This window comes from Xenopus tropicalis, chromosome 4 (assembly GCF_000004195.4).
Source record: "Xenopus tropicalis strain Nigerian chromosome 4, UCB_Xtro_10.0, whole genome shotgun sequence".
In the NCBI taxonomy this organism is placed as follows: domain Eukaryota; kingdom Metazoa; phylum Chordata; class Amphibia; order Anura; family Pipidae; genus Xenopus; species Xenopus tropicalis.
This window is the reverse complement of record NC_030680.2, coordinates 36,544,603-36,570,349: the sequence shown is the minus strand read 5'-3', so window position 1 is coordinate 36,570,349 and position 25,747 is coordinate 36,544,603. Positions and strand designations below refer to the sequence as shown.

Here is a 25,747-nt window from a genome sequence, read left to right as displayed (position 1 = left end):
TATTTATAGTTTATGTATGTGAGTGTATAGATTGGTAGGTGTGGGTTAGTTGTGCTGGGTTTACTTGGATGGGTTGAACTTGATGGACACAGGTCTTTTTTCAACCCTATGTAACTATGTAACTATGTAACATTTACATCATTTTGTGTGGGATAACGCTACAAAAAAGTACACTCACCCCAGAAAGCCATATATTTTTGGAAAGTACACATCCCCCCAAATCTATAATGGGTACCCGTGTCTTTCTACTCCAAAGTACCAAGCTGCAAAGCATTTCTAAAGTTAGCAATTTTGATGACAATTCCAAAAATCCCCTCAAAGCTTCCATTTTGCAGCATCTTATCTCCCACATAGTGTTAGGTACCAAGGTAAAACACCCTAAATTTGAATGCCAGGGATCCACTGAACAGTTTGATGCCCAGTATGTATAGGTTTACCTAAGTATGTGGCATGTAGGGGCTCCAATGTGAACATACCCCATATGATCTGCCATTTCTGTCATTTCCGCTCCTGCAAAATCAATACATTTACATCATTTTGTGTGGGACAACGCTACAAAAAAAGTATGCTCACCCCAGAAAGCCATATATTTTTGGAAAGTACACATTCCCCCGAATCTAAAATGGGTACCCATGTCTTTCTACTCCAAAGTACCAAGTCGCAAAGCTTTCCTAAAGTTGGCAATTTTGATAATATTTCCAAAAATCCTCTCAAAGCTTCCAGTTTGCAGCATCTAATCTCCCATGTATCATTAGGTACCAAGATAAAACACCCTGAACTTGAACGCCAGGGGTCCACTGAACAGTATGATGCCCAATATGTTTAGGTTTACCTAAGTATGTGGCATGTAGGGGCCCCAATATGAACCTACCCCCATATGATCCGTCATTTCTGTCATTTCAGCTTCTGCAAAATCAACACATTTACATCATTATATGTGGGATAATGCTACAAAAAAGTACGCTCACCCCAGAAAGTCATATATTTTTGGAAAGTACACATTCCCCGAACTCTAAAATGGGTACCCATGTATTTCTACTCCAAAGTACCAAGCCGCAAAGGTTTCCTAAGTTTGCCAATTTTATGACATTTCCAAAAATCACCTCAAAACTTCCAATATGCAGCATCTTATTTTCTATAGGTGATCAGGTACCAAGATAAATCACCCTAAATATGAACCCCAGAGGTCTACTGAACAGTTTCATGCCCATTGTACATAGGTCTATCAAAGCACATGGCACTTAGAGACCCCAAAATATACCTTGTGCACACTAATTTCATGGCTTACCTTTACCTAATTCATAAACACATGGCAGTTTTATGTGGGATAGAAACTGCAGAAATGTAGGGTAACCCCTGAAAACCATATATTTTTGGAAAGTACACTTTCAGACAAATCCAACATGGGTAAAGAGTCCTTTCTACACAAAAGTATCAATTTGCAAAGCTTCCCTAAAGCTAGTGGTTTCTATGACATTTCAGAAAATCGCCTAAAAATGTTGCAATTTGCCGCATTTATCTCACACAATTTCTTGCCTACAAAGGAAAATCACCCCAACTAGGAACACCTAAGGTCTACTGAACAGTTTGATGCCCTATATGCATAGATTTACTAAACTATGCGGAGTACAGGGGCCCTAAATAAAAATTGTGCTTATTCATTTTCATAAACGATGCTCCGGCTCGTGCAGTTTTTGCACCCGGTATGTGTAATATGTGCCATAAGAACCCCTAACAGTACAGAAACCCTAGAAAACCATACATTTTCTGAAAGTACACATTCTGACAAAACAAAAATGGGTAAATACATCTTTCTATTACCTCATTATGTACCCCCACAATTTGTAACGTATAAACATAAAACACTCTAAATATGAATGCCAGGGGTTTACTGAACAGTTTGATGCCCTATATGCATAGATTTACTAAACTATGCGTACTACAGGGGCACCCAAATGAAAATAGTGCATATGAGTTTTCACGAATGACGCTCCGGCTCGTGCAGTTTTTGCACCCGGTATGTGTATTATGTGCCATAAGAACCCCTAACAGTACAGAAACCCTAGAAAACCATACATTTTCTGAAAGTACACATTCTGACAAAACAAAAATGGTTAAATACATCTTTCTACTGCAAACTACCAAACTACAAAGCTATGCTAAACAGAACGGTATTTATGACATTTCTGAAAATCGTCACAAAGCTTGCATTTTACCTCATTATGTACCCCCACAATTTGTAACGTATAAACATAAAACACTCTAAATATGAATGCCAGGGGTCTACTGAACAGTTTGATGCCCTATATGCATAGATTTACTAAACTATGCGGAGTACAGGGGCACCCAAATGAAAATAGTGTATATGAGTTTTCACGAATGACGCTCCGGCGTGTGCAGTTTTTGCACCCGGTATGTGTATTATGTGCCATAAGAACCTCTAACAGTACAGAAACCCTAGAAAACCATACATTTTCTGAAAGTACACATTCTGACAAAACAAAAATGGGTAAATACATCTTTCTACTGCAAACTACCAAACTACAAAGCTATGCTAAACAGAACGGTTTTTATAACATTTCTGAAAATCGTCACAAAGCTTGCATTTTGCCCCATTATGTATCCCACATTTCATAACGTACCAACCTAAAACACCCTAAATATGAATGCCAGGGGTCTACTGAACAGTTTGATGCCCAATATGCATAGATTTACTAAACTATGTGGGGCACAGAGGAAGCCAAATTGAAATACAGCAGATAAAATGTCCATGTGCTAGACAAGTAACAAAGAACAATATGAAATGCAGTAAAATCGCTAAAATCCCCCCCCCAAAAACTAAAATCAATGTTTTGGTTTTTTTTCCTAGTGATATCTGCAATAGAATTGCAGTTTGAGTATTCTGGCTTGGGCAAATTAGGTTTACAGACAAAGTAAAGCAAACAACAACTATGCATAACTGAAAATGCAATAAAATGGCACCAAAATCACAGAAAATGTAATAAAAACACCAAAATAATACACAAAAGGTATTGCGCAGTGCGGTTAGCGAATACACTATCCGCAATGGCAATAAAACATTTTTTTTAGGCAAGAATAAAAACGATGCGATAAAAAAAAAAAAATTACAAAAGTGAGTGAGTGAGTGTGTACACATGGCAAAATGTGTTTTGTGTGCATGTGTGTGTGCAAGTAACTGTAGTGTAATAAGTGCTATGAATGTGTGAAAATGTATGTGTGTGTGTAAGTATAAGTGTGTATTAGTGTAATATGTGTGTGTATGTGTGTTTGTGTGTGTAAGTAGCACATACCTGGGGTCCATGGAGCCGCAGATCGCAGGAGATCAGACGCAGGCACAGCAGCAGGAACGGTGAGTAACAGGAAGCAGGGGGGCGCGCAGGAAGGAAGGGAGAGAGGAGAAAAAGTCTGGCACGTGGAATATACGTGCCCGACTTTTTCTATGGGCCACTAGTAACCCCCCTCTGCGCGTTGTCTAGGGGGTTCCTTACCTTTCGCTTGTTCTCTGCGCTCGGACTAAGCAGCGAGCGCAGAGAACAAGCGGAAGGTAAATAAAACGTAGCTTAGGAGCTACGTGCTTGGCAGCCAAATGGTTAAAGGCATTAACAGAATCTGCCATAACAACATCACTAGGAAGGGCATTCCCCAACCTCACTTCTCCCATCGTGAAAAACCACCTATGGTGCTTCAAATGAAGGTTCTGTTCCTCTAATCCAGTGCTGTCCAACTGGCGGCCCGCGGGCCAAATGCGGCCCGCGACCCCCCTCTGTGTGGCCCCCCACCTGTCTGGCTGCTTTGATGGCTTACTCTTGTGTATGCTTTAAATGGTATCAGTACTGTGATTAACTGCCCCCCTGCATGGTTCTCACCTCAGATTCAGGCTGTAAACCCTTTGTATTGTTTAAAAATGTAATCCCCTGTTTTGTTCACACCTCAGGCTCAGGCTGTAATCACCCACATTGTTCCCCTGTTCACACCTCAGACAGACTAGAAACCCACAAATAATCCCTGCACACTACAAAAAGAATATATACTGAGGTGGTACTGCAATTAAAAAGTTTTTTAATATATAGTTATTGTGCAGACTGTAGGATCAGAGCATTGTGTCACTGTATGCTGGCACACAGAGGCAGGGTAGGGAAGGCAGAGTATGGCACACACAGGCAGGGTAGGGAAGGCAGAGTATGGCACACACAGGCAAGGTAGGGCAGGCAGAGTATGGCACACACAGGCAGGGTAGGGCAGGCAGAGTATGGCACACACAGGCAGGGTAGGGCAGGCAGAGTATGGCACACACAAGCAGCATAGGGCAGGCAGAGTATGGCACACAGAGGCAGGGTAGGGCAGGCAGAGTATGGCACACGCAGGCAGCATAGGGCAGGCAGAATATGGCACACAGAGGCAGGGTAAGACAGAGTATGGCACACACAGGCAGCATAGGGCAGGCAGAGTATGGCACAAACCAGCCAAGAATGGCACACACAGTCAAAGTATGGCACACACAGGCAGGGTAGGGAAGGCAGAGTATGGCACACACAGGCAGGGTAGGGCAGGCAGAGTATGGCACACACAGGCAGCATAGGGCAGGCAGAATATGGCACACAGAAGCAGGGTAAGGCAGAGTATGGCACACACAGGCAGCATAGGGCAGGCAGAGTATGGCACAAACCAGCCAAGAATGGCACACACAGTCAAAGTATGGCACACACAGGCAGGGTAGGGAAGGCAGAGTATGGCACACACAGGCAGGGTAGGGAAGGCAGAGTATGGCAGGTTTTTGCTGTACTACAACCATTAATATGGGTATGGTCATGTGATAACATGGGTGTGGTTTCAAGTGGGTGCGGTTTCAAAAAGGGGAGTGGTCAAAACTGTCTTCCATTATCGGCCCTCCACCACATAGGTCGGAAAAATTGCGGCCCTCGGTACCACAGAAGTTGGACAGCACTGCTCTAATCTATAGAGGTGGCTTCTGGTGCACTAATTGTTTTTATGGGAAAAAAGAACATCCCCTATCTGCCTATAATCCCCTCTAATGTACTTGTACAGAGTAATTATGTCCCCTCACAAGCACCTTTTTTTCCAGAGAAAACAACCCCAACCTTCACAGTCCAACCTCATAGTTTAAATCTTCCATCCCCTTTACCAGTTTAGTAGCAGTCTCTGCACTCTCTCCAGCGCATTAATATCCTTCTTAAGGACTGGAGCCCAAAACTGCACTGCATACTCAAGGTGAGGCCTTACCAGGGACCTATAAAGAGGCAAAATTATTTTTTCATCCCTTGAGTCAATGCCCTTTTTTTATACAAAACTTGATTTGCTTTAGTAGCCACTGAATGATACTGCCTGGAATTAGACAACTTGTTATCTACATGACTCTTCCAGTTAAACTGAGAAGAGAAACAATTTCTGAAAGCAGTCCTATTGTAGAGTACTGGCTCCTTCTAAGGGCTGTGGTAGACGGGAAGATTAGTCGCCCGTGACAAATCTCCCTTGTTGCGGGCGACTAATCTCCCCGATATGCCATCCCACCGGCTTGAATGTAAATCGCCAGTGGGATGGCATATGCGGCCCCGCGACTTCTCGAAATCGTGGAAGTTTCCTTGAGAGGAAACTTCCGGGATTTCGGGAAATTGCGGCGCTGCATATGCCATCCCACCGGCACTAATAAGAAGAGTACTACTTGGATGGGGTGATCTACAGAAGCCTGCGTGTTATCTGTGCACTGCGTGTCTTACCTGCAGTGGCATATCACAAATGAGAAGTTTTAATTATTCAATAAGATATTTAGCCGGCACAACAAGTGTGGTGCAAGCGGGGCTTAGCCCCTGCGTGTTTATTCAAGTTTTAATTATTCCCATTCTGGACATAGATACAATATTAAATATAGACTCACTTGTACCAGTTCTTTTGTTGTGTACATGGCTTGTTGTACCTGTGGACTAGCCTATGTGGGCAAATCTGTTACTAAGCATGGAGAGAGAATGAACAATGATAGGAGTTCCATTCAAAGTGCATTGTCCACTGGAAAAGCATATTTACTGATACCCAAACATTTACATTTACTGAGACTTAAAGCCCCATGGATACACCGATTTGATACTGTATCATCTTATAATTGTGTGTATGTATATCTTTATTTATAAAGCGCTACTTATGTGTGCTGTACAGTAGAATACATTAATACAAACACAGGGTTATTAAAATAATAATAGATAAATACAAAGTATAACAATAAATAAAAATAAATACAAGATACAGTTGCAATAAGTTAAGAATCAAAGAGACAAGAGGATGGCGGTCCCTGCCCTGTAAAGCTTACAATCTAGATTGGAGGGTAACTTATAGACACAAATAGGCAAATATAAGTGCTGTAGGTCACAGTGGGTGACACTACAATATAAGTGCCAGTTCCCAGATCAGGTGCTGTGCGAGTGCTCCAAAAGGTAGTCTTTAAGTTTAGTTTTAAAAGACTGAGGGAGGATTCTCTCTGGAGAAAATCAGGCAGGGCATTCCAAATGTAAGGGGCAGCAAGGCAGAAAGCTTTAAGGTGGGAAACGGCAGTAGTAGTGGGGGGCGCAATCAAACGGTTACTCTGTGAGGAAAGGAGGAGTATGAAGACACAAGAGAAGAGATGTAGTGAGGAGCAGAGGAATGGAGAGCTTTGAAGGTTAAGAGAAGGAGTTTGTAAGATATTCTTTGTTTAATAGGAAGCCACGATAAGGACTTTAGCAGTGGAAGGGCCTGAACTCTTGATGGGGCTACTACATTTAGCTATTTATTTCAAAGGTGAGTATTTTGTGTTTCCTTTGTTCAGTTTATATTTTTGTCCACATCTACCTGCATAATGCACTTTTTTAATTTGCTCCCTTGATAGGGATACTACATTTTTCTTCCTATTAACTTACTTGTTTGTTATTCATATTCACAATGATTTTTATTTCCAAATTTGCTTTTCCTGTGCTCAGTTTACAAATAGTTCCTCATATTCTGAAGCGCACCTGTGAGCTTCTGTGTAAAAACACAATACATTTACATTTTTTTCTGGAAATTCAGAAGGGGTTTATGCACCTTTTCTACATTAGCCCAACTGAATGTACTAATTTCTAAATGGGGCTACATTTTCCCTTTAAAGCTAGGATAGTGTAGTTCTCAAATTTGTTTCTGAAGATGGCAGTATTACACCACTATTATCCACTGTCCACCCCCCCCCCCCCCCCAAGCTTTCTCTCCTGTTTTCCCAAAACAAATACTTAAAAAGTGTCATTCCTTATGCAATTTAGTAACCATTCAATTCAAGCTGAACATTAAAGAAAAGTAGTGATTTATTTATAACTTATAATAATGTATTAATTATAGGGATACATCGAATCCAGGATTCCGCCAAGATTCAGCCTTTTTCAGCTATGTGCACAGCGAGAAATGGCAAAAAGTCACAAGATTTAAGGATTCGAATACATTTTGGCCAGGAGCGTGGATTCGGATGAATCTGAATCCTTAGACTCACTTGACTTTTCGGTATTTTGATGAATGTTTTACAAAGGATTTGGGGTTTGGTTGAATCCAAAAATAGTGGATTCAGTGCATCCTTAATTAATTATAAGGAAAATATAGAGATATTAGAGAGTGGCATCACACGGGGGCATCAGAGAGATCATTATAAGCCCATTAATACACTGTACTTAAGGCTACAGGCTTAAAGCACTGGTGGGACCAGAGCTGCATAAGCACCCCTCCACCCAACAAGTAAGGATACAGGTGCAAATGACTAGAAGTAAGCAACTTTCTTGGGCATTTTGTTCATATTTGTTGGAAGCACTGGTTCCCACCGTGCCTCACCAGGCTGACGTCCAGGCAAAGGAAAGTCGATTCTTTGGTGGGTAAAACAAGGCCCTACTACATTTGCTGAGTTACCTGATTATGGACTCTTCCCAAAAAACGAGTTTTCCTTGCTCAATAACAATGCTCTGTTTGGCCTAGCAAAGAACTGTGTGCCCCCAACCCATCTTCTATGTACACGAGTTATATTAAAGCAGGTTGGGTTACTGCCAAAGTGAAGACTTGTCCAGTGCCAAGAGTTAAATAACCCCCAGTGTTTCCCAAGGAGCCATTGCTTGTTGCTTTGGAAAATCATATCTTTATGTACAGCACAGGCTTTCAGCTGCAATTGATACAGTTTTGTGCAAAGTTTGGAAGTTATGGTCAAATTCTGAAGGGAAGGGAATATCTATACATTTTATTATAGTTTACCATTATTATTCAGTTTTATCTCAACGGCAAGTTGCACAGGCATTAAAGGGGTTGTCCACCTTTGAATTAACTTTAAGTATGATCTAGAGAGTAATAGTCTGAGACAATTTGCAATTGGTCTTCATTTTTAATTATTTGTAGTTTTTTAATTATTTCAGTTTTTGTTTCAGCAGCTATTTGGTTGCTGTGATCCAAACTACCTTAGCAACCAGGGTGTGGTTGGAATGAAAGACTGATATATGAATAGGAGAGCACCTGAACAGATAAATAATATAAAGTAACAATAACAATTAAACTGAAGCTTCACAAAGCAATAGTGTTTTGACTCAGGGGTCAGTGACCTCCATTTGAAAGCTGCAAAGAGTTAGAAGAAGAAGGCAAATCATTCAGAAACTATGAAAAACAAATAATGAAGACTAATTGATAAGTAGCTTAGAACTGGCCTTTCTATAACTAAAAGTTAACCTAAAGGTGAACCACCCCTTTTAGGTAACAATATGTATGCAAAGAGGTCTTAATCCTTAGAGCTATTCAACAATATACCGCTACATTATATATGGGAAATATAGAAAACAATGCCTTAATAGGGCCAGGCCCTTCTGAAAAGATGGCCTAGTACTCAGTTACTACACTCTTCCATCACACACCCCCACCTGCTTGGTCACCGGCCTGCTCACTTGTTTGTGCAGTGAAATGACATGGCAAAAGGGGCTGGGAAGGGAAATACCATACTGTTCATGCTGTTGCAATTGATTAATATAATTAAAAGGGCATCTCTTTGGATATATGGGATATTGTGTACAAGAGCATAAAAAGCTGTTTTATCTGGGTTGTCACCCATGGAATTTTAGGGCCAAAGATGTTGTAGGCTGGTTGTGTGTGGGAACAGGTGACACAAAACCAATGTATACTGAATCAGCATTTAGTAATCCACTTCTTATTATTAGCTTGCCACTTCTAAGCTGGAGTGCGTTTGTGTATATATAGCTGTTCATCTAATCCCTTACCGCATACATCTGTAATCTGTATATTGTATAATATGCACACGTGTGCCAAGTGCCAACCCCATCTGCAGTGGTGAGTTAATCTAAGAAGAAGTAAGGAAGAAGGAAATATACAAGTTTTTCAGTATATTTAGCATATATATTAATGCTATTCACATATCTATCCCATCTACTGTAAAATGTACTTACATGCTAATGACATTACAAAACAAGGGGAAGTTTCCAGTAGTACATCCAGTAGCAGGGCCAATTTGGCATCTAATAGCGCCCTGAGGTGGCCTAGCTGATGCCGCCCCATGCTTAACTTTTAAGTGTTGGAGCAGGTTCAGGGGGGTAGAAATTGCTAGTGCAGAGATTGCACCATGGTGCTTTCTACACTATAAGAGTCAAAATTCTGAATTTGACGTTTTGCTGCCCCTGGTAACCTTCAGGCAGCTGCCAGCCAAGATGAATTTCTCTACTTACCTCATGGCAGCAGTGCCTGTGTCCAGCAGACAAGATTTCAGCAACTGGAATGTTTTTCTTTATCGCTAGACAGAAAAAAATCACAATGGCAGATATTTCAATGTCCACCCCTAACTGTAAGTACACCGTATAAGGTTCCCACCAGCCAGTTAATTAGTTAGGAACTAAGCTGCTTTTTGGAGCAAAAAGCACATTCCAGCTGTGTATTGATTCACATTGCATTTACATATTTATTGTCAGTTATTTCTATATACTGTACTCCTGTTAATTAACTCTAAATACTGCTGGTTGGCATACTGAAAAGGGGGAAAGTTAAGTGGGACAACTACACAGCTAAATTTGTATGTGAGAGGTTACTTGAAGTGTAAGAATCTTCTGATTTTAGGGAAGTGGTTACAATGAAGTTACTAAAGGGCTTTGGCAGGAATCAGAATTATAAACTGCAGTGTTAAAACAGCAACAGGGTTGAACCATTTGTTTGTTACAGGGTGCATAATTTTCCCAAGAAAAAGTTCCTAAGGGCACCTACACATGGGTGTTTTTTTATATGCGTTTGATGCACATTTGGAATGTGGATTTAAGTGTGTGAGTTATTTGATTCTTTTTCTTCTGCCTATCTGTACCCACAAGCTTTCCAAAAAGCCCACACACAGCAGTACCATGTCTTTAACTATTATGGAAATCCACCTGATACCACTGTTACAGGTGGACTTAGGCCCAGAAATGTTTAATTGCACATTTTTGGCCTATTTCCACCTGTACCAATGGAGTCAGGTAGGTAAACAGCATAGTCAGTGGCACAACCAGATCTGGGCATTCTCAGAGCTGTCAACCAACTCCATGTGATGAGGCATGATCCACTCCAGGCCTTTTTGAGACCATTTAGTGTAAAGAGAAATGCAGGCATAAAAAAACAGGACTGGATCATTATTGCCCTCATGACATGGGTTGGTTGACAGTTCTGCATTCTGCCAACGGAGAAAACTCCACATATGCCATGAGCCAGGAAGATTAGATGCACAGTAATTAGCCCTAAGCTGTTAGGGCTATCACACACTGGGAGTCATTAATAAACAAATTTGTACCTGGGCAGTAACTCATGGCAACCAATCAGATGATTGCTTTCAGTGTTCACCCTGCAGCTGGCTTGAAAAATCTAACCACTGTTTGGTTGCTATGGGTGCCCAGGTACATATTTGCCCAGGGTTTGTAAATGAGCCCCATGCATAGGTTAACAGGTCCCATTCTTTTATACTTAGCATCTACTTACTGGGCCACACCAAACCACTGAATACACTGCTCCGTGTGGTGTAATGAGTAAAAAGTGTCTCCATAGGAATAAATATTAAAATGTCCCATACACTGGGTTTAAGTTTCCATATCTGTAAGGAAAGAGTTACTTAGTTAGATTACTCACTTAGATGCACATCTCTAATAGGAAAGGATTACAAAGCAACAGGAACACCAAAAAATTAAAGTATACAAAATGAATTACTGTATAATGCAATGTTGCCCAGCACTGGTACAACTGGTGTGTTTGCCTTAGAAAGACTACTATAGTTTATATAAACGAATCTGCTGTGTAACCATGGGAGCAGCCATTCCAATGACAAAAAGCACATAAATACATATTAAAATGTCCAAGCCCTTACACTAGGTTTAGGTTTTAATTAGTAGGAAGGGCAAAAAGACAGCATATTTGTAAGAAAAGAGTTACTTAGTGATGCACATCTCTAATAGGAAAGGATTACAAGGCAACAGTAACACCAAAAAATAAAATTGACAAAAGGATTACATGCATATCTTAGGCAGGAAGGTGTTATTCAATGATAAGGTACACATATCTTTATGCAATTATTTGTATGGCTGAATTTTACTGTTGCTGCACATAAAATGACATTTGAGTTACACAGTGGTTAGATGCACATCTTTTGTGGGAAAGGGTTGCACAGTGGTCGGGCAAACATCTTTAGAGAAACAGGTTGCTATGTGATTTCCTGAATAGTTTAGATATATTAATTCTTTACACAAGTCACATATAGAAATATGCTTACCTGCCATTCATGTTTAGTACATAGACCTCTTGAGTCTGCAGGTTCTAAGGGAAACCACCCATTCACAGCAGAAAGTGCTACTAATTCATCCCACAGCAAGTCAATAGAAATGTTTCAGGTGACACTGTAAGCTTTCTCTAAAATACATGTAATTGTCCATATAACTTTAAAGGAGACATATTGGATCAATGGGAAAACCCCTAATTTTGTAGGCAATTATAATATATAATATATGGTGCTGGTTTTACTTTGTGCTAAAAATTAATCCTATTTGTAAAAATGGCCCCTTTATTGGAGCTCCCTATAGATCCTATTAGTTCTCTGTGTTTGAAATGAGGGGTGGGCGTGTCCTAATGTTTCCAGCCAGAAGCACAGCAGGAGAGGGATAGCCAATCACAGCCCTGCAGTCACACAAGCAAAGACAGATTTCAGTTCCCTATCAGGTCAGCCTAGCTGCTGATTGGTTGGTTCCTATCCTACAGTGCAGTGTACTGAGTGCCACCGGCTCCCCTGCACATCCAGAGAATTCAGCCAGCAGGAAGTGATAAAGAAGCGGAGCACAGAAAAACTTAGAAATAAAAACATAAATTTATTTCATCATTTAAAAACAGGTCAGAGCATATTCACCTCTTTAGCTTAACGCGTTTCGTGGTAACACCACTTCCTCAGAAGCCCAAATTGTGACACCCTCCATTTGAATTTAAATAGATAGGACACACACCCATTCTTAATTGGCAACTCACTGTTAACCCTGAAGTGTGAAAAACAAGCACATATATGTCCATAGACGTGATGAAAACCTTGTATATATAAAAACATATAAAGAGCACCCACCCGGGTGCTTATCAATTATAAAAAACTGTACCCTCCAAACCACACATCATTTAGGTAAGCTTAGGTGTTGTATTAGTAACAATAATGATGATAGTAGTAATAATAATAGTAACAATAGATCAAAAAAGTCACATGTATTAAATATTGTTACAAGTTGTTTCTAAGTTGTATATATATGATTATATGTCCAATTGTCAGACCACAATACTAAACTAAAAGTATACATATAAACATACTGCTTCCAAAAATATTAATCAATTATATAGCGGTGTGGTCACATGATTATCAGTAGAAACAGGATAATTCCCATCATCTATTGAGGCCCCCATATTGCTCTGTTGTTTTCAACCGATATATCCAAAAGACCTCTCTCTCTGAAAGTTTCTTATCTATATCACCTCCCCTAACACTTATACTAGGTCTATCAATAATCTGAAAGGTCACATGATTACTACTTTCATGTCTCTCTATTATATGTTTTGCTATCGCTGATCTCGTGTCCTTTCTCTCTACGGCTGATAAGTGTTCCAGAATCCTAGTTCCAACCTTACGAATGGTTTTCCCCACATACTGAGCACCACACTCACATGTGGCTAGGTAAATGACCCCTTTGGATTGGCAGTTGAAATATTGGGGAATGGTGAAAGTAGCCAGCAGGAAGTGGAACAGATGGGCAGGACTAGTGGGGTTTTGGTGGAATTTCTCAATAAATCTCAGTCAGAAACACTACTTTTTTTAAGCACAATCCTTCTATATCTAGAGGAGTATAATTCACTGGTACATTCTTAATTTTTATAGGATATGTCTCCTTTAACGTCACAATCATGCATCACTTATACAATCAAGCAGGACTTTGAGTCTTTATGTTTTATAGGCTCCAGTACTCCAGTCCAGTTTTATGTTTTTTTCAAGGCCCCACCCTTAGGTCAATGCAACCTTGCAAATATGATACTGGTGTTATCTTACCCTTGTAACTGGTTCAGGTCCTTCCCAGCTGGTGTATTACAAGTAATAGCATTAATGGCAAAGTCACACAGGGCACTTTGTCACCAATGGTAAATCTGCGCTACAATGGGCGACAAAACGTCCCTAGCTTCCTTCTTGTTGGAAGTACTGGGAACACATATGCATCACTTCTGCTTCCAAAGTTGTCTCAGGGCAAAGGCACATGGGACATTTGTTGTCCACCGTAAATCTGCACAGCCCCTTTACAAAGCAGCTCCAGGTTACTTCACAATGCATGTTTTCTCACTAGCAATTCACATTACTGCTGGTGGCAAGAAAACTAGGTATGTTCTTCCATCTGAGGTAGCACAGATTTACCAAGTCAATTGAATAACCTAAAGCCATATGGTACTCTGCTGAAAGTAGAATTTATTTGCCCATTAATATCCACTTTAGAATGCTAGGATAGATTAACAAGGTCATGACATTAATTACATGGTTGTAAGGCCACTTAGAGTTAGCTAAAAAGAAACGCCATTCCACAATAACGCCTACGTATTACTATAGGCAACCTTTCCACTACTAATACGCACACTTCCGGGTTAGAAACACACCTCCGGACTGACGCACTCAGAGTGCGACTCGCGAAGTACAGGAGCCGGTGACGTGTGTGTACGTGGCGCTGACGTCAGCATTTTCCCCGGCAGAAACAGAAAGAGAGAGGGAGTAAGAGAGAAGCGGTGACCGGTGAGATTTACTGTAAGGGGGAGGTGTGTTTGTTTCTGTTCCTATAATGTGAGGGCGCGGGGTCCAGTAAGGGGCTCCTTGGGCTCATAGTTTGTTGCCCACATTCTGTGGGAGGGTTTGATTTTGGGGGCTTGCCTTCCGTGACGTCATGCCTGTGGGGGGGTCTAATGACACTAAAGGTGATAATCACTACACTGGGTGAGAATTGATGTTAAGATAATCTTGAGTACGCCGCATACCTACTAACCTGGCTGTCTGACTGGCCATGGCTGTGACTACCTGGCTGTCTGACTGGCCATGGCTGTGACTAGCTGGCTGTCTGACTGGCCATGGCTGTGACTAGCTGGCTGTCTGACTGGCCATGGCTGTGACTACCTGGCTGTCTGACTGGCCATGGCTGTGACTAGCTGGCTGTCTGACTGGCCATGGCTGTGACTAGCTGGCTGTCTGACTGGCCATGGCTGTGACTACCTGGCTGCCCGTCTGGCCATGGCTGTGACTACCTGGCTGTCTGACTGGCCATGGCTGTGACTACCTGGCTGTCTGACTGGCCATGGCTGTGACTACCTGGCTGTCTGCCTGGCCATGGCTGTAGCTGCCCGTCTGGCCATGGCTGTGACTACCTGGCTGTCTGACTGGCCATGGCTGTGACTACCTGGCTGTCTGACTGGCCATGGCTGTGACTACCTGGCTGTCTGATTGGCCATGGCTGTGACTACCTGGCTGTCTGACTGGCCATGGCTGTGACTACCTGGCTGTCTGACTGGCCATGGCTGTAGCTGCCCGTCTGGCCATGGCTGTGACTACCTGGCTGTCTGACTGGCCATGGCTGTGACTACCTGGCTGTCTGACTGGCCATGGCTGTGACTACCTGGCTGTCTGACTGGCCATGGCTGTGACTACCTGGCTGTCTGACTGGCCATGGCTGTAGCTGCCCGTCTGGCCATGGCTGTGACTACCTGGCTGTCTGACTGGCCATGGCTGTGACTACCTGGCTGTCTGATTGGCCATGGCTGTGACTACCTGGCTGTCTGATTGGCCATGGCTGTGACTACCTGGCTGTCTGATTGGCCATGGCTGTGACTACCTGGCTGTCTGACTGACCATGGCTGTGACTACCTGGCTGTCTGATTGGCCATGGCTGTGACTACCTGGCTGTCTGATTGGCCATGGCTGTGGCTACCTGGCTGTCTGACTGACCATGGCTGTAACAACTTGGCTGTCTGTCTGACTGGCCATGGTTGTAACTACTTGGCTGTCTGACTTCCCATGGCTGTAACTAACTGCATGTCTTGCTGGCCATGGTTGTAACTATTGGCTTGCTGGCCATGGTTGTAACTATTGGCTTGCTGGCCATGATTGTAACTTCATGCCTGTCTGACTGGCCATGGCTGTAACTACCTGGCTGTCTGACTGGCCATAGCTGTAACTACCTGGCTGTCTGATTGGCCATGGCTGTAACTACCTGGCTGTCTGATTGGCCATGGTTGTAACTTCATGCCTGTCTGACTGGCCATGGCTGTAACTACCTGGCTGTGTGACTGGCCATAGCTGTGACTACCTGGCTGTGACTACCTGGCTGTGTGACTGGCCATAGCTGTGACTACCTGGCTGTCTGACTGGCCATGGCTGTGACTACCTGGCTGTCTGACTGGCCATGGCTGTGACTACCTGGCTGTCTGACTGGCCATGGCTGTGACTACTTGGCTGTCTGACTGGCCATGGCTGTGACTACCTGGCTGTCTGACTGGCCATGGCTGTGACTACCTGGCTGTCTGACTGGCCATGGCTGTGACTACCTGGCTGTCTGACTGGCCATGGCTGTGACTACCTGGCTGTCTGACTGGCCATGGCTGTGACTACCTGGCTGCCCGTCTGGCCATGGCTGTAACTACCTGGCTGTCTGACTGGCCATGGCTGTAGCTACCTGGCTGTCTGACTGGCCATGGCTGTAGCTACCTGGCTGTCTGACTGGCCATGGCTGTAGCTACCTGGCTGTCTGACTGGCCATGGCTGTAGCTACCTGGCTGTCTGACTGGCCATGGCTGTAGCTACGTGGCTGTCTGACTGACCAAGGCTGTAACTACCTGGCTGTCTGACTCGCCAAGTCTGTAACTACTTGGCTGTCTGACTGGCCAAGGCTGTAACTACCTGGCTGTCTGACCATGGCTGTAACTACTTGGCTGTCTGACTTCCCATGGCTGTAACTAACTGCATGTCTTGCTGGCCATTGCTGTAACTATTGGCTTGCTGGCCATGGTTGTAACTTCATGCCTGTCTGACTGGCCATGGCTGTAACTACCTGGCTGTCTGACTGGCCATAGCTGTAACTACCTGGCTGTAACTGACTGGCCATGGCTGTAACTACCTGGCTGTCTGATTGGCCATGGCTGTAACTACCTGGCTGTAAGTGACTGGCCATGGCTGTAACTAACTGCCTGACTGGCCATGGCTGTAACTAACTGCCTGACTGGCCATGGTTGTGACTTCATGCCTGTCTGGCCGTGGTTGCAACTACCTGGCTGCCTGACGGGCCATGGTTGCAACTACCTGGCTGCCTGACGGGCCATGGTTGCAACTACCTGGCTGCCTGACGGGCCATGGTTGCAACTACCTGGCTGTCTTGTTGCCTATGGCTGTAACTACCTGTCTGTCTCTCTGGCTGGCCATGGCTCTAATAATAAATGGTCACTCCACAGAAACCAACTTATTGGGCAATTATTACATTACCTGCCTTGGCAAGTGGGGCCCAGATTTTTCTGCATTAAAAAGTAAGAAAGCATTGCTGTTGGCCCCATTGGGGTACTATTTGGTGGGCCTCCTTCAGAACGCTTCTCCCCAAAGGAGGTGCTAAGTACTTTATGTTTTGTACATGATAAATGTCCAGCCTGCTTGGTCATACATGGGCAGATAACATAACACATACAAAGCATAACATCATGTCTGAGATCAAGACTGGAGTTTTACATAAAAATGTATTCTGATGCATGTAATGCAGTCAATGCTGTATGCCAATATTCTTAAGAGCATCCCTTGGTTTCTTTTTATTGGACTACTGAAAATCAAAGTAATTAAAATGTAATGTATTGTTGTGCATTTGCTTCAGAAACTCTACTATAGTTTATATAAACAAAGCTGTTGTGTAGCTATGGGGGCAGCCATTTAAACTGAAATAGGGCTAAATGGTACAGTTTACATATCCGGTAATAGATAAGCACTGTAAAACATCATTGTATTCTACAGAGCTTATCTGTTATCTGCAATGTAACCTGTGCCTTTTCTCCTTTTTTCTTGCTGGAATAGCTACCTCCATGGCTATACAGAAACTTTATTTATATGAACTATAGTAACCTCTCTGAAGCAAACACACAGCATCTTGGGGCAAAAGTATATTACATTTTATTACCTTAAAACACTTTCATTTTTTAATGTTACTTTAATGGTTTCCATTACCTTGTTATGCTTATTCTCTTTTCACTTATTCCTGACTGCATTAGTGTACATACCACATGTTTGTGCGCTGTCTGTTTTAGCTCTTGGCACTCCAGGCATATTAGTGTGGTCTTTAATATTCATTTTAAAAATGTTACTCTACATTGAGTGTTTAAATAGAATACCCCTTTTCAGATTGGGATGGTGCATCTATCTTGTCAGCATCGTTTTGGGAATTTCTTTCCTTCAGTGTAAATAGTTGTAGGATATCCAAAATTTGACCCCACACAGTTGCCTGTGATCCTCTGTTAAACAGCCTTCTTCTCGTAGTATGCCTGCTAAATACTGCATGAGGTAGCACTTGCTGTCTTCATTCTTTTTGTAATAGGCTAAAAATGCTGAGCTGCGTGTTTTTTGATTGGCATTCTGCATATGTAATTGTCATAAAATGTAATTGTTTACATTTTAAGCAAAGAGTGTTTTTTTTCCTCTGTGTGATTTTCCATGTCTGTTTTGAGTAGGCTCCTGCCAGTATCAAGGTTCCATTATTGGCTGTCCATTTGGGCTGCTTTTATATAATGTCAACAGATTTCAACTTGTCTTTGAAAACATCCTGTATTGTTTAGTAAAGTAATTTCCTAGAGAATTTTTTATTTTTTTTTTTGAAAATTAATAAAGATCATTTTAAAGAAATTATAGTAATTATTGTGCGTACACAGGCAGGTATAAGCTACTGCTTTATTCCTGGGATTCTAGCTGTATTTATATATTAACATTTACGCCTGTGGTACACAAGACTCTCTGGGAGGAAGTTAAAATACTTTTCTCTGCCTGCAGGAGCTTTGCCAGTTCAGCCATTGGCACTGTTGTGCCAGCTGTTATAATGCCTCTTTCACTTATCACCACAAAAACACATGCAAATGTGCATAAATCCATAATATATACAATCCGTTCAGTAGCTCACAACCCTTTAAACTTTACTATATATTCTCTGGATTAAACCTTTTTATTTTTCCCACAGCTGGTCCTGGCCCCATGAACGCTCGTAAACGTCTCGGGTCCCGTAACACAGACAACGGAATATACATAGGACCATCCCAGACTCAGGTCCTGGTTCCTGCTTCAGAGTTTCCTGTTGCTCCTCTTCCAGTTCCCCCAGCTGACATCATGTCCTGTCGGGACCGCACTGCTGAGTTCATTTCTGCTTGCAAATCTCTGCAGGGACGCCAGGTTGGCAATTGATGGGGGAAGAAGAAAATGTCTTTGGGGTCTGGGTAAAAGATATTCACATGATGAAAAAGTAATTTACGATTTAAATATATGTTTGTTTTTTTATAGAATGGTGTACAGTTGTCATCTCCGACTCTAAGTGCTGTTAAGCAAAGAAGTGAATTCACCCTAATGGCCAAGTAAGTAGAAGGTTATGTTCCATCCAGTCATCTCACTTAAGCCAGCAAGATGTGGGCTGATGTTCATTTGTAGTGCTTGTGTTGCTTTTCACCCTCTAGTTATAACGATATTGTGGTTTTACTCTAATTTGTAAATCTTAGATTTTCAGCTTTAAACCTGTGCATAGTGCAAAGTAATCTCTCTGCTGTACCATTAGATGCATCACTCCATTTAACAAAACAAGACTAAGGGGCAGCCCGTAATCAGGTGTTAGTAATACAACTTATTATGGGCTGCCCCTTTCTCTGTTAAACAACCCTTGTGTCTTGTGCTTCTTTCTTTATACTCTCCATTTTATTGATTCCTTTTTCAATTATTGTTTTTCAATTGCAGACGCATTGGAAAGGATCTCAGTAACACATTTAGCAAACTGGAGAAACTGACAATATGTAAGTATTTAACACTTCTGCAATTAACCCTGTGTGTGTGTGTATGTGAAAAGAGAGAGCAAAAGTTTTTATAATAAAATTCTGTTTCAGCGCAAGTGATTACAAGATCACATAAAAAATATGAACTTGAGTCAGGGCATTCAAAGGTGATCATCTACAGGCCCAACCTAAAAGGTGTCCAACAATACACATAGTACCTCTCTGACCAAATACATAGATGACTGCATTTTATTATATCTGCAGTAAACGAAGTTCCGCATTTATTCCACATTCAGCTGCATGGTGCATTAGAAGATTACATATTCAGTTTGGACCTATTGCCATCCCCCAGTGATGCTGGTCAAGAAAGGTTAACAGGCAGTATGGGCAAAGTTGTTTAAAGCATCCAGGGCATATATGGCTTGCTTAAGTTGTTTTCAGTCTTAATTGAGGCTTTCTGCACACTGCTGATTAATGTGTGAATCTTAACCAAATGTGACTGAATGTAGCCACAGCTTTATCCCTCTGACTCTGAATCAGATTATTCTGGTTATAAAATAAATTGGTATATATATATACACACAAATACATACTAATTATGTAGGAGCAGTTAACTAGATGCAGGTAACTACAGCGTTTTCAGGCCCAAAACTGCATTTCCAGCTGAAATATGCTGTGTGTTGCTGCACCTGGGCCAAAGCAATGCTTTCAGGTGCAGGCACAATTTTTAGATTTTAAAAAAGCGTAGGGGTGGATCATGGTCTGCATTTACCCGCAGGCTGAGAATCTGTCCCGTGGCACTAGCTTAATTTTTGGAAATATTTTCTGTGGTACAGAATAATTACAGCATTTAACCACATTTTCATTAAGATGATTAATGACAATTTAATTATTTCTCAGTGGCAAAACGAAAATCACTTTTTGATGACAAAGCTGCAGAGATTGAAGAATTGACCTACATAATTAAACAAGTAGGTATCTGGGTGTACAGCTTAGATTAATTTCAATGCGTATGTGCAAGTGACTTGAACTCTTTAAATCAGGGATCCCTAACATTTTTTTACCCCTGAGCCACATTCAAATGTAAAAAGAGTTGGGGAGCAATAAAAGCATGAAAATTGTACATGAGGGTGCTAAATAAGGGCTATGATTGGCTATTTGGTAGCTCCTATGTGGGCTTGGAGCCTACAGGAGGCTTTGACAGTGGCAGTACACTTTGGTTTTAATGCAGCCAAAACTTGCCTCCAAGCCAGGAATTCAAAAATAAGCATCTGCTTTAAGGCCACTGGGAACAACATCCAAGGGGTTGGTGAGCAAAATTTTGTTCCCGAGCAACTGGTTGGGTACCAATGCTGACTATGAACATACTTTTCTTGGAACACTTGCAGGATATAGGAAGTCTGAACCAGCAGATTGCTCAGCTCCAGTCTTTTGTCCGTGCTCGTGGCAGTCAAAGTGGGCGACATCTTCAGACTCATTCAAATACGGTTGTGGTCTCCCTGCAGGTAAGGGTTAATAAATGGGAGTTGGGTACTCTTTAAGACTTGCTGGCTTACACCTCCTGCTACTGTGAAGCCATGTTAAACATTTCTGTAAGGTTCATCTCTAATTAATCAAACTATTTTTCTCTCTTTCAGTCAAAGCTTGCATCAATGTCTAATGATTTCAAGTCGGTTTTGGAAGTTAGGACAGAGGTAAAGTACTTTAGTTAAGCGTTATAGGTTGAGGGTGAAAATCCCTAAATCCCATGTTTAACACATGCATCTTTTCCACAGAACCTAAAGCAACAGAGGAGTCGAAGGGAACACTTCTCTCAAGGCCAGGTGGCACTCCCACTTCATCATAATAGCCTAGGTAGAGTGTGTGTTGTGTAATCCTGTGCCTTACTGACTACATGCATTTTTGTCTGCTGTCACTGTTCTGTATCAGGTCAGTGGTCCAACCATTCATTTGTTTGCCCTTCAGACTTTATAGTTTGTTTATTTTCCAAAGATATGGTGATTCCTCTGGGAAAGAGGACCTAACATTGATCAGATCTTGGTGAATATGTTTTTTACGAGAGACAAACTGGCTGGTATTCATATACCTTGTCAAAATTATTTGGTTTGGCTAAATCATGAGTCTGCAGGGTGAACAAGGTCTTTTTTCTTACCAGTTTTTATTATTGTACACTTTGTTTTTCTGTATTGATATTGCTATGGTAGTTTTCATATGGATTTTTCTCTCTGAAAAATTCCTGCATGTATCAGCATTATAGTGTTCTCACTCAATGTCGTGTCACCATAGGTCCCTCGGTTCTTCTTCAGGATGACTCTCGCAGACAGGGAGATGTGACTATAGAAATGGATTCCAGAGTTAGTCAGCAGCTGCAGCTTATTGATGAGCAGGTGAGGAGCGAAAATATGCAGCTAATATATTCCATCAGTATACCTTAATAGAAAACACTCACCTCCTTTTAAACTGCATATTTTTCCCATGATCAGACATTTTTGCAGAATTTTTTCCAGCTCTGTTAAACAAGGGCAATCCCCCCCAGAAATGGCAGATTCCATATTTAAATGGTATAAAAGAGCAGTGCCTCCATTTTCATTATATCTAACATAGTAGTGAAACCACCTATCACAGTGCTGTCCAACTTCTGCAGTGCCGAGGGCCGGAATTTCTCTCGAATACATGGTGGAGGGCCGCTAATGGAAGCCAGTTTTGGCCACTCCCCCATTTCAAACCACACCCATTTTATCACAATGGTCGCTGCAGGGATATCAACCATCATTCATATGTTAAAGAATTATATTATGTCATATTAAGACACACCCTTAAATCCATATGCCGCCTCCTCCTCTATGGATAGCACAGCAACCCCCAGAATATAATTACACACCTTAGGGACCATTTAATGGCTATTTCCAACTGCTAACAAACTCCCAGAACAAACCCCTGCCAGGTTCACCTCCCACAGGCAGCATAGGGTAGGCAGAATATGGCACACACAGGCAGCATTCTGCCTTTCCTATGCTGCCTGTGTGTATCATACTCTGCCTGCCTTATGCTGCCTATGTGCCACACTCTGCCTACCCTATGCTGCCTATACACAGGCAGCATAGGCCAGGCAGTACATACAATGTCTGAGGTGTGAATAGGTGAACAATGTGAGTGATTACAGCCTGAGCCTGAGGTGTGAACACTGCAGGGGGTGAACAATACAGAGTTTAAAAGGTGTGAACAACACAGGGGATTACATTTTTAAACAATACAGAGGGATTACAGCCTGAATCTGAGGTGATAACTATGCAGGGGGCCAGTTAAGGTTAGTACTGATACCATTTTAAGCCATCAAAGCAGCCAGACAGGTGGGGGGCCACACAGAGGGGGGTCGAGGGCCGCATGCGGCCCGCGGGCCGCCAGTTGGAGAGCACTGACCTATCAGAATAGTAAATCCCATATAATTTTATTTGAAAAGAGAATAAAACAAAATAATACCAAATCCCTGGGAGTTTTGCAAGTATTAAATGTTATGATTTTTATTTTATGTTTTTCCAAGGAAAGATCAGACCTTAGAAATTAGGACGTGTCCTCACTCAATTTCTAATAATAATAAAACCATTAATTGAGAAGACTGGAAAGAATTATGTTTTAGATTAATTAATCTGGAATATGGAGGATTATACTGGTTTGGGACCTGGGGTTTTCCAAATAAAGGGTCATTCTGTAATTTGGATCTCTATACTTTATATCTGCTAAAAAAAATGTCAACATTAATTAAGCCAATAGAATTGTTTTGCCTTCAATATGGGTTAATTATATCTTAATTAGGATAAAGTAGAAGGTACAGTTTTATTTTTCCAGGGAAACAATAAATCATTTTTAAAAATGTGAAATATTTTATTAAAATGGAGTCTATGAGAGATGGCCTTTCTGGTTAACACTTACAATACCTGTACCAGCAACTACTCATTCTGTCCCCCCAGAATGGAGTATTAACACTTTCATTTAATTTTGCTATGTCCAAAGATAGTTGAATTTTGGAAGGGAGAGATTGATAATAAAAATTAAAACAACATTGTCAAGTTGCTATGTTAGGCCTAAAGGATAATTTAATCATTTCCAGTAGCTCATACTATATCAAAACTACTGATTTTTAAAAATGTACTTCATGTGGTAGGACAGCTGCCATTACTTTATGTCCTCCATACTATCGTTACAGGAAACAAAAGAATGTTGAGAAAATTCTTCTTTTAGAATAAACTTCATACATGGCTATACATGTTTCATTTTATATACTGCATGTACGGTACCAGCAGAGAGATTATGCTAAACCCTTTAAAATATTAATTGGAAACATACAGTGGAAGTTTACATAGATGTCTCTATCCCTTAGGACTCATACATCCAAAGTCGAGCAGACACCATGCAGAATATAGAATCTACAATAGTAGAACTGGGATCCATATTTCAGCAGCTGGCTCATATGGTAAAGGAGCAGGAAGAGACTATACAAAGGTGAGTGCTTACTCCATGCTTATTCATTTTCTTGTTGTGAACTCTTATCTAGTATCCTGGGTGCTAACCTTTTTCCACTTTATGCTCAATTCTACCTTCTCAGGATTGATGGAAATGTAGAAGACACTCAGTTAAACGTGGAGGGCGCCCATCAAGAGATCCTGAAGTATTTCCAATCTGTCACATCGAACCGCTGGCTTATGATCAAGATTTTCCTCATACTTATTGTCTTCTTCATAATCTTTGTAGTCTTCCTTGCTTAACATCACTCTAGGAAATTGTGAAGTAGTTTCTTCCCCCCAAACACAGCACACAGTGTCCTACTTACCCATGAACCACCCTGCCACTTAGAAGGGTTACTTTCTGGTTAGTCTGTGGATAAATGTGGGAGGACAGAGGTTAACACACTTACGGATACACTGTGTATATATGTAATGTAAGGATGAGTATGCTAAGTGTGATTGAGCAAGGCCATGCATATATGTGTGTGAATAAATCAAATTATTATAGGCATATATATTTTAGACAGTTTGCAGTTAAACACACATGCACAGTCAGACTTTTGTACTGTGAATGAGGTGTGTGTGTTCTCATGCACACTTTATGTTTTAAGAGTGTGTGTTTACAGTTTTAGGTATGAATACATACATATTTACACACACACACACACACACACACACAATGTGTTTAAAGGCCTTGTATTAATAGCGGTGTGCATGTATGTGTGGTTCCTCTTATTAAGTGTCTTATTGGGCTTCCTCCACTGAATAAGGCAAGTGGAACCTGCTTCTTGTGGGGAGGGAGATAAGTGGCTTTGTCCAAGGCTGTATTAGTGAGAGCTGACAATATGTACAGGCCAGGCACGCTTGTTTTAATCTCTTGTAAACAATGTAATATTCTGTTTTTAAATTATTCTTGGAAATTAAAAAAAAAAAAGGTCCTCAGAACACAGGTAAGGCCAGTTACATTTATGAGAATTTGGGTTGGGAATACTTTTTAAAACACATTCCATTCGTTAACACAAAAGACACTTATACCACTTATCCTTCAGGATGCAGATTGTGGCCCTAACCCAATGTATGTACAGACTGTATATAATGCAAGATTATGAATAATAATCTACATTTCAGCTCATTGACTTCAGTTTTTTTGTTATTTGTGATTTTTTTTATTAAAATAAGTGTCTCGGCTAAAGGAGTAACACATGAATGATTTAGTATTAGGGGTTTATAGCTGAGGAAGCCCTCTACCATGTTAACTAGAACTGTATTGCCGCAAGTCTGCAGGCAATACAGTTCCTCCTATAAAGGCTCACCAGATCCCTTAAAAAAATCAGGCACACATCTATAAAAAAAAAATCCAACTAGAAGGGCGGCACTGATTGGAATTTGATTTAAATGCAGGTCTGCATTTGTTGCCCTGTATCACAATTTTCTATGAGAATTGCACAAATTTGTTTGTAAATGGAGCCATCTGTGTTCAGAAAAGCTGTTGTTGGAGGAGGTTGCTGCAGTGGCATCAAATATTAAACTGGGAAATGCTGAACATTGTCCTGACAGGACAGGAAAGTTTTTGTACTAAATTGGCTTATAGAAAACAAGATATTTATGTCCGTGTGTTTGGCTGCCTTGAGCTGTCAAACACTATTGTGTTAAATGGGGTGTTAGAACGCAGAGCTGTG

The 25,747-nt window shown here is 41.5% G+C and overlaps 1 protein-coding gene across 3 annotated transcripts; it reads left to right on the top strand.

Annotated features, from left to right (window-relative positions):
• The first annotated feature begins 14,170 nt into the window (after positions 1-14,170).
• stx5 (syntaxin 5) lies at positions 14,171-25,260 on the top strand. 3 transcript variants are annotated; one of them, XM_012953584.3, is made up of 11 exons: positions 14,171-14,329; positions 18,771-18,979; positions 19,088-19,158; positions 19,532-19,587; positions 20,467-20,537; positions 20,955-21,071; positions 21,204-21,260; positions 21,342-21,420; positions 21,853-21,953; positions 23,945-24,066; positions 24,170-25,260. In XM_012953584.3, exons 2-11 carry the CDS (start codon positions 18,785-18,787, stop codon positions 24,327-24,329), a joined length of 1,029 nt encoding a protein of 342 aa, XP_012809038.1. In that variant the 5' UTR covers positions 14,171-14,329; positions 18,771-18,784; the 3' UTR covers positions 24,330-25,260.
• Positions 25,261-25,747: the final 487 nt, after the last annotated feature.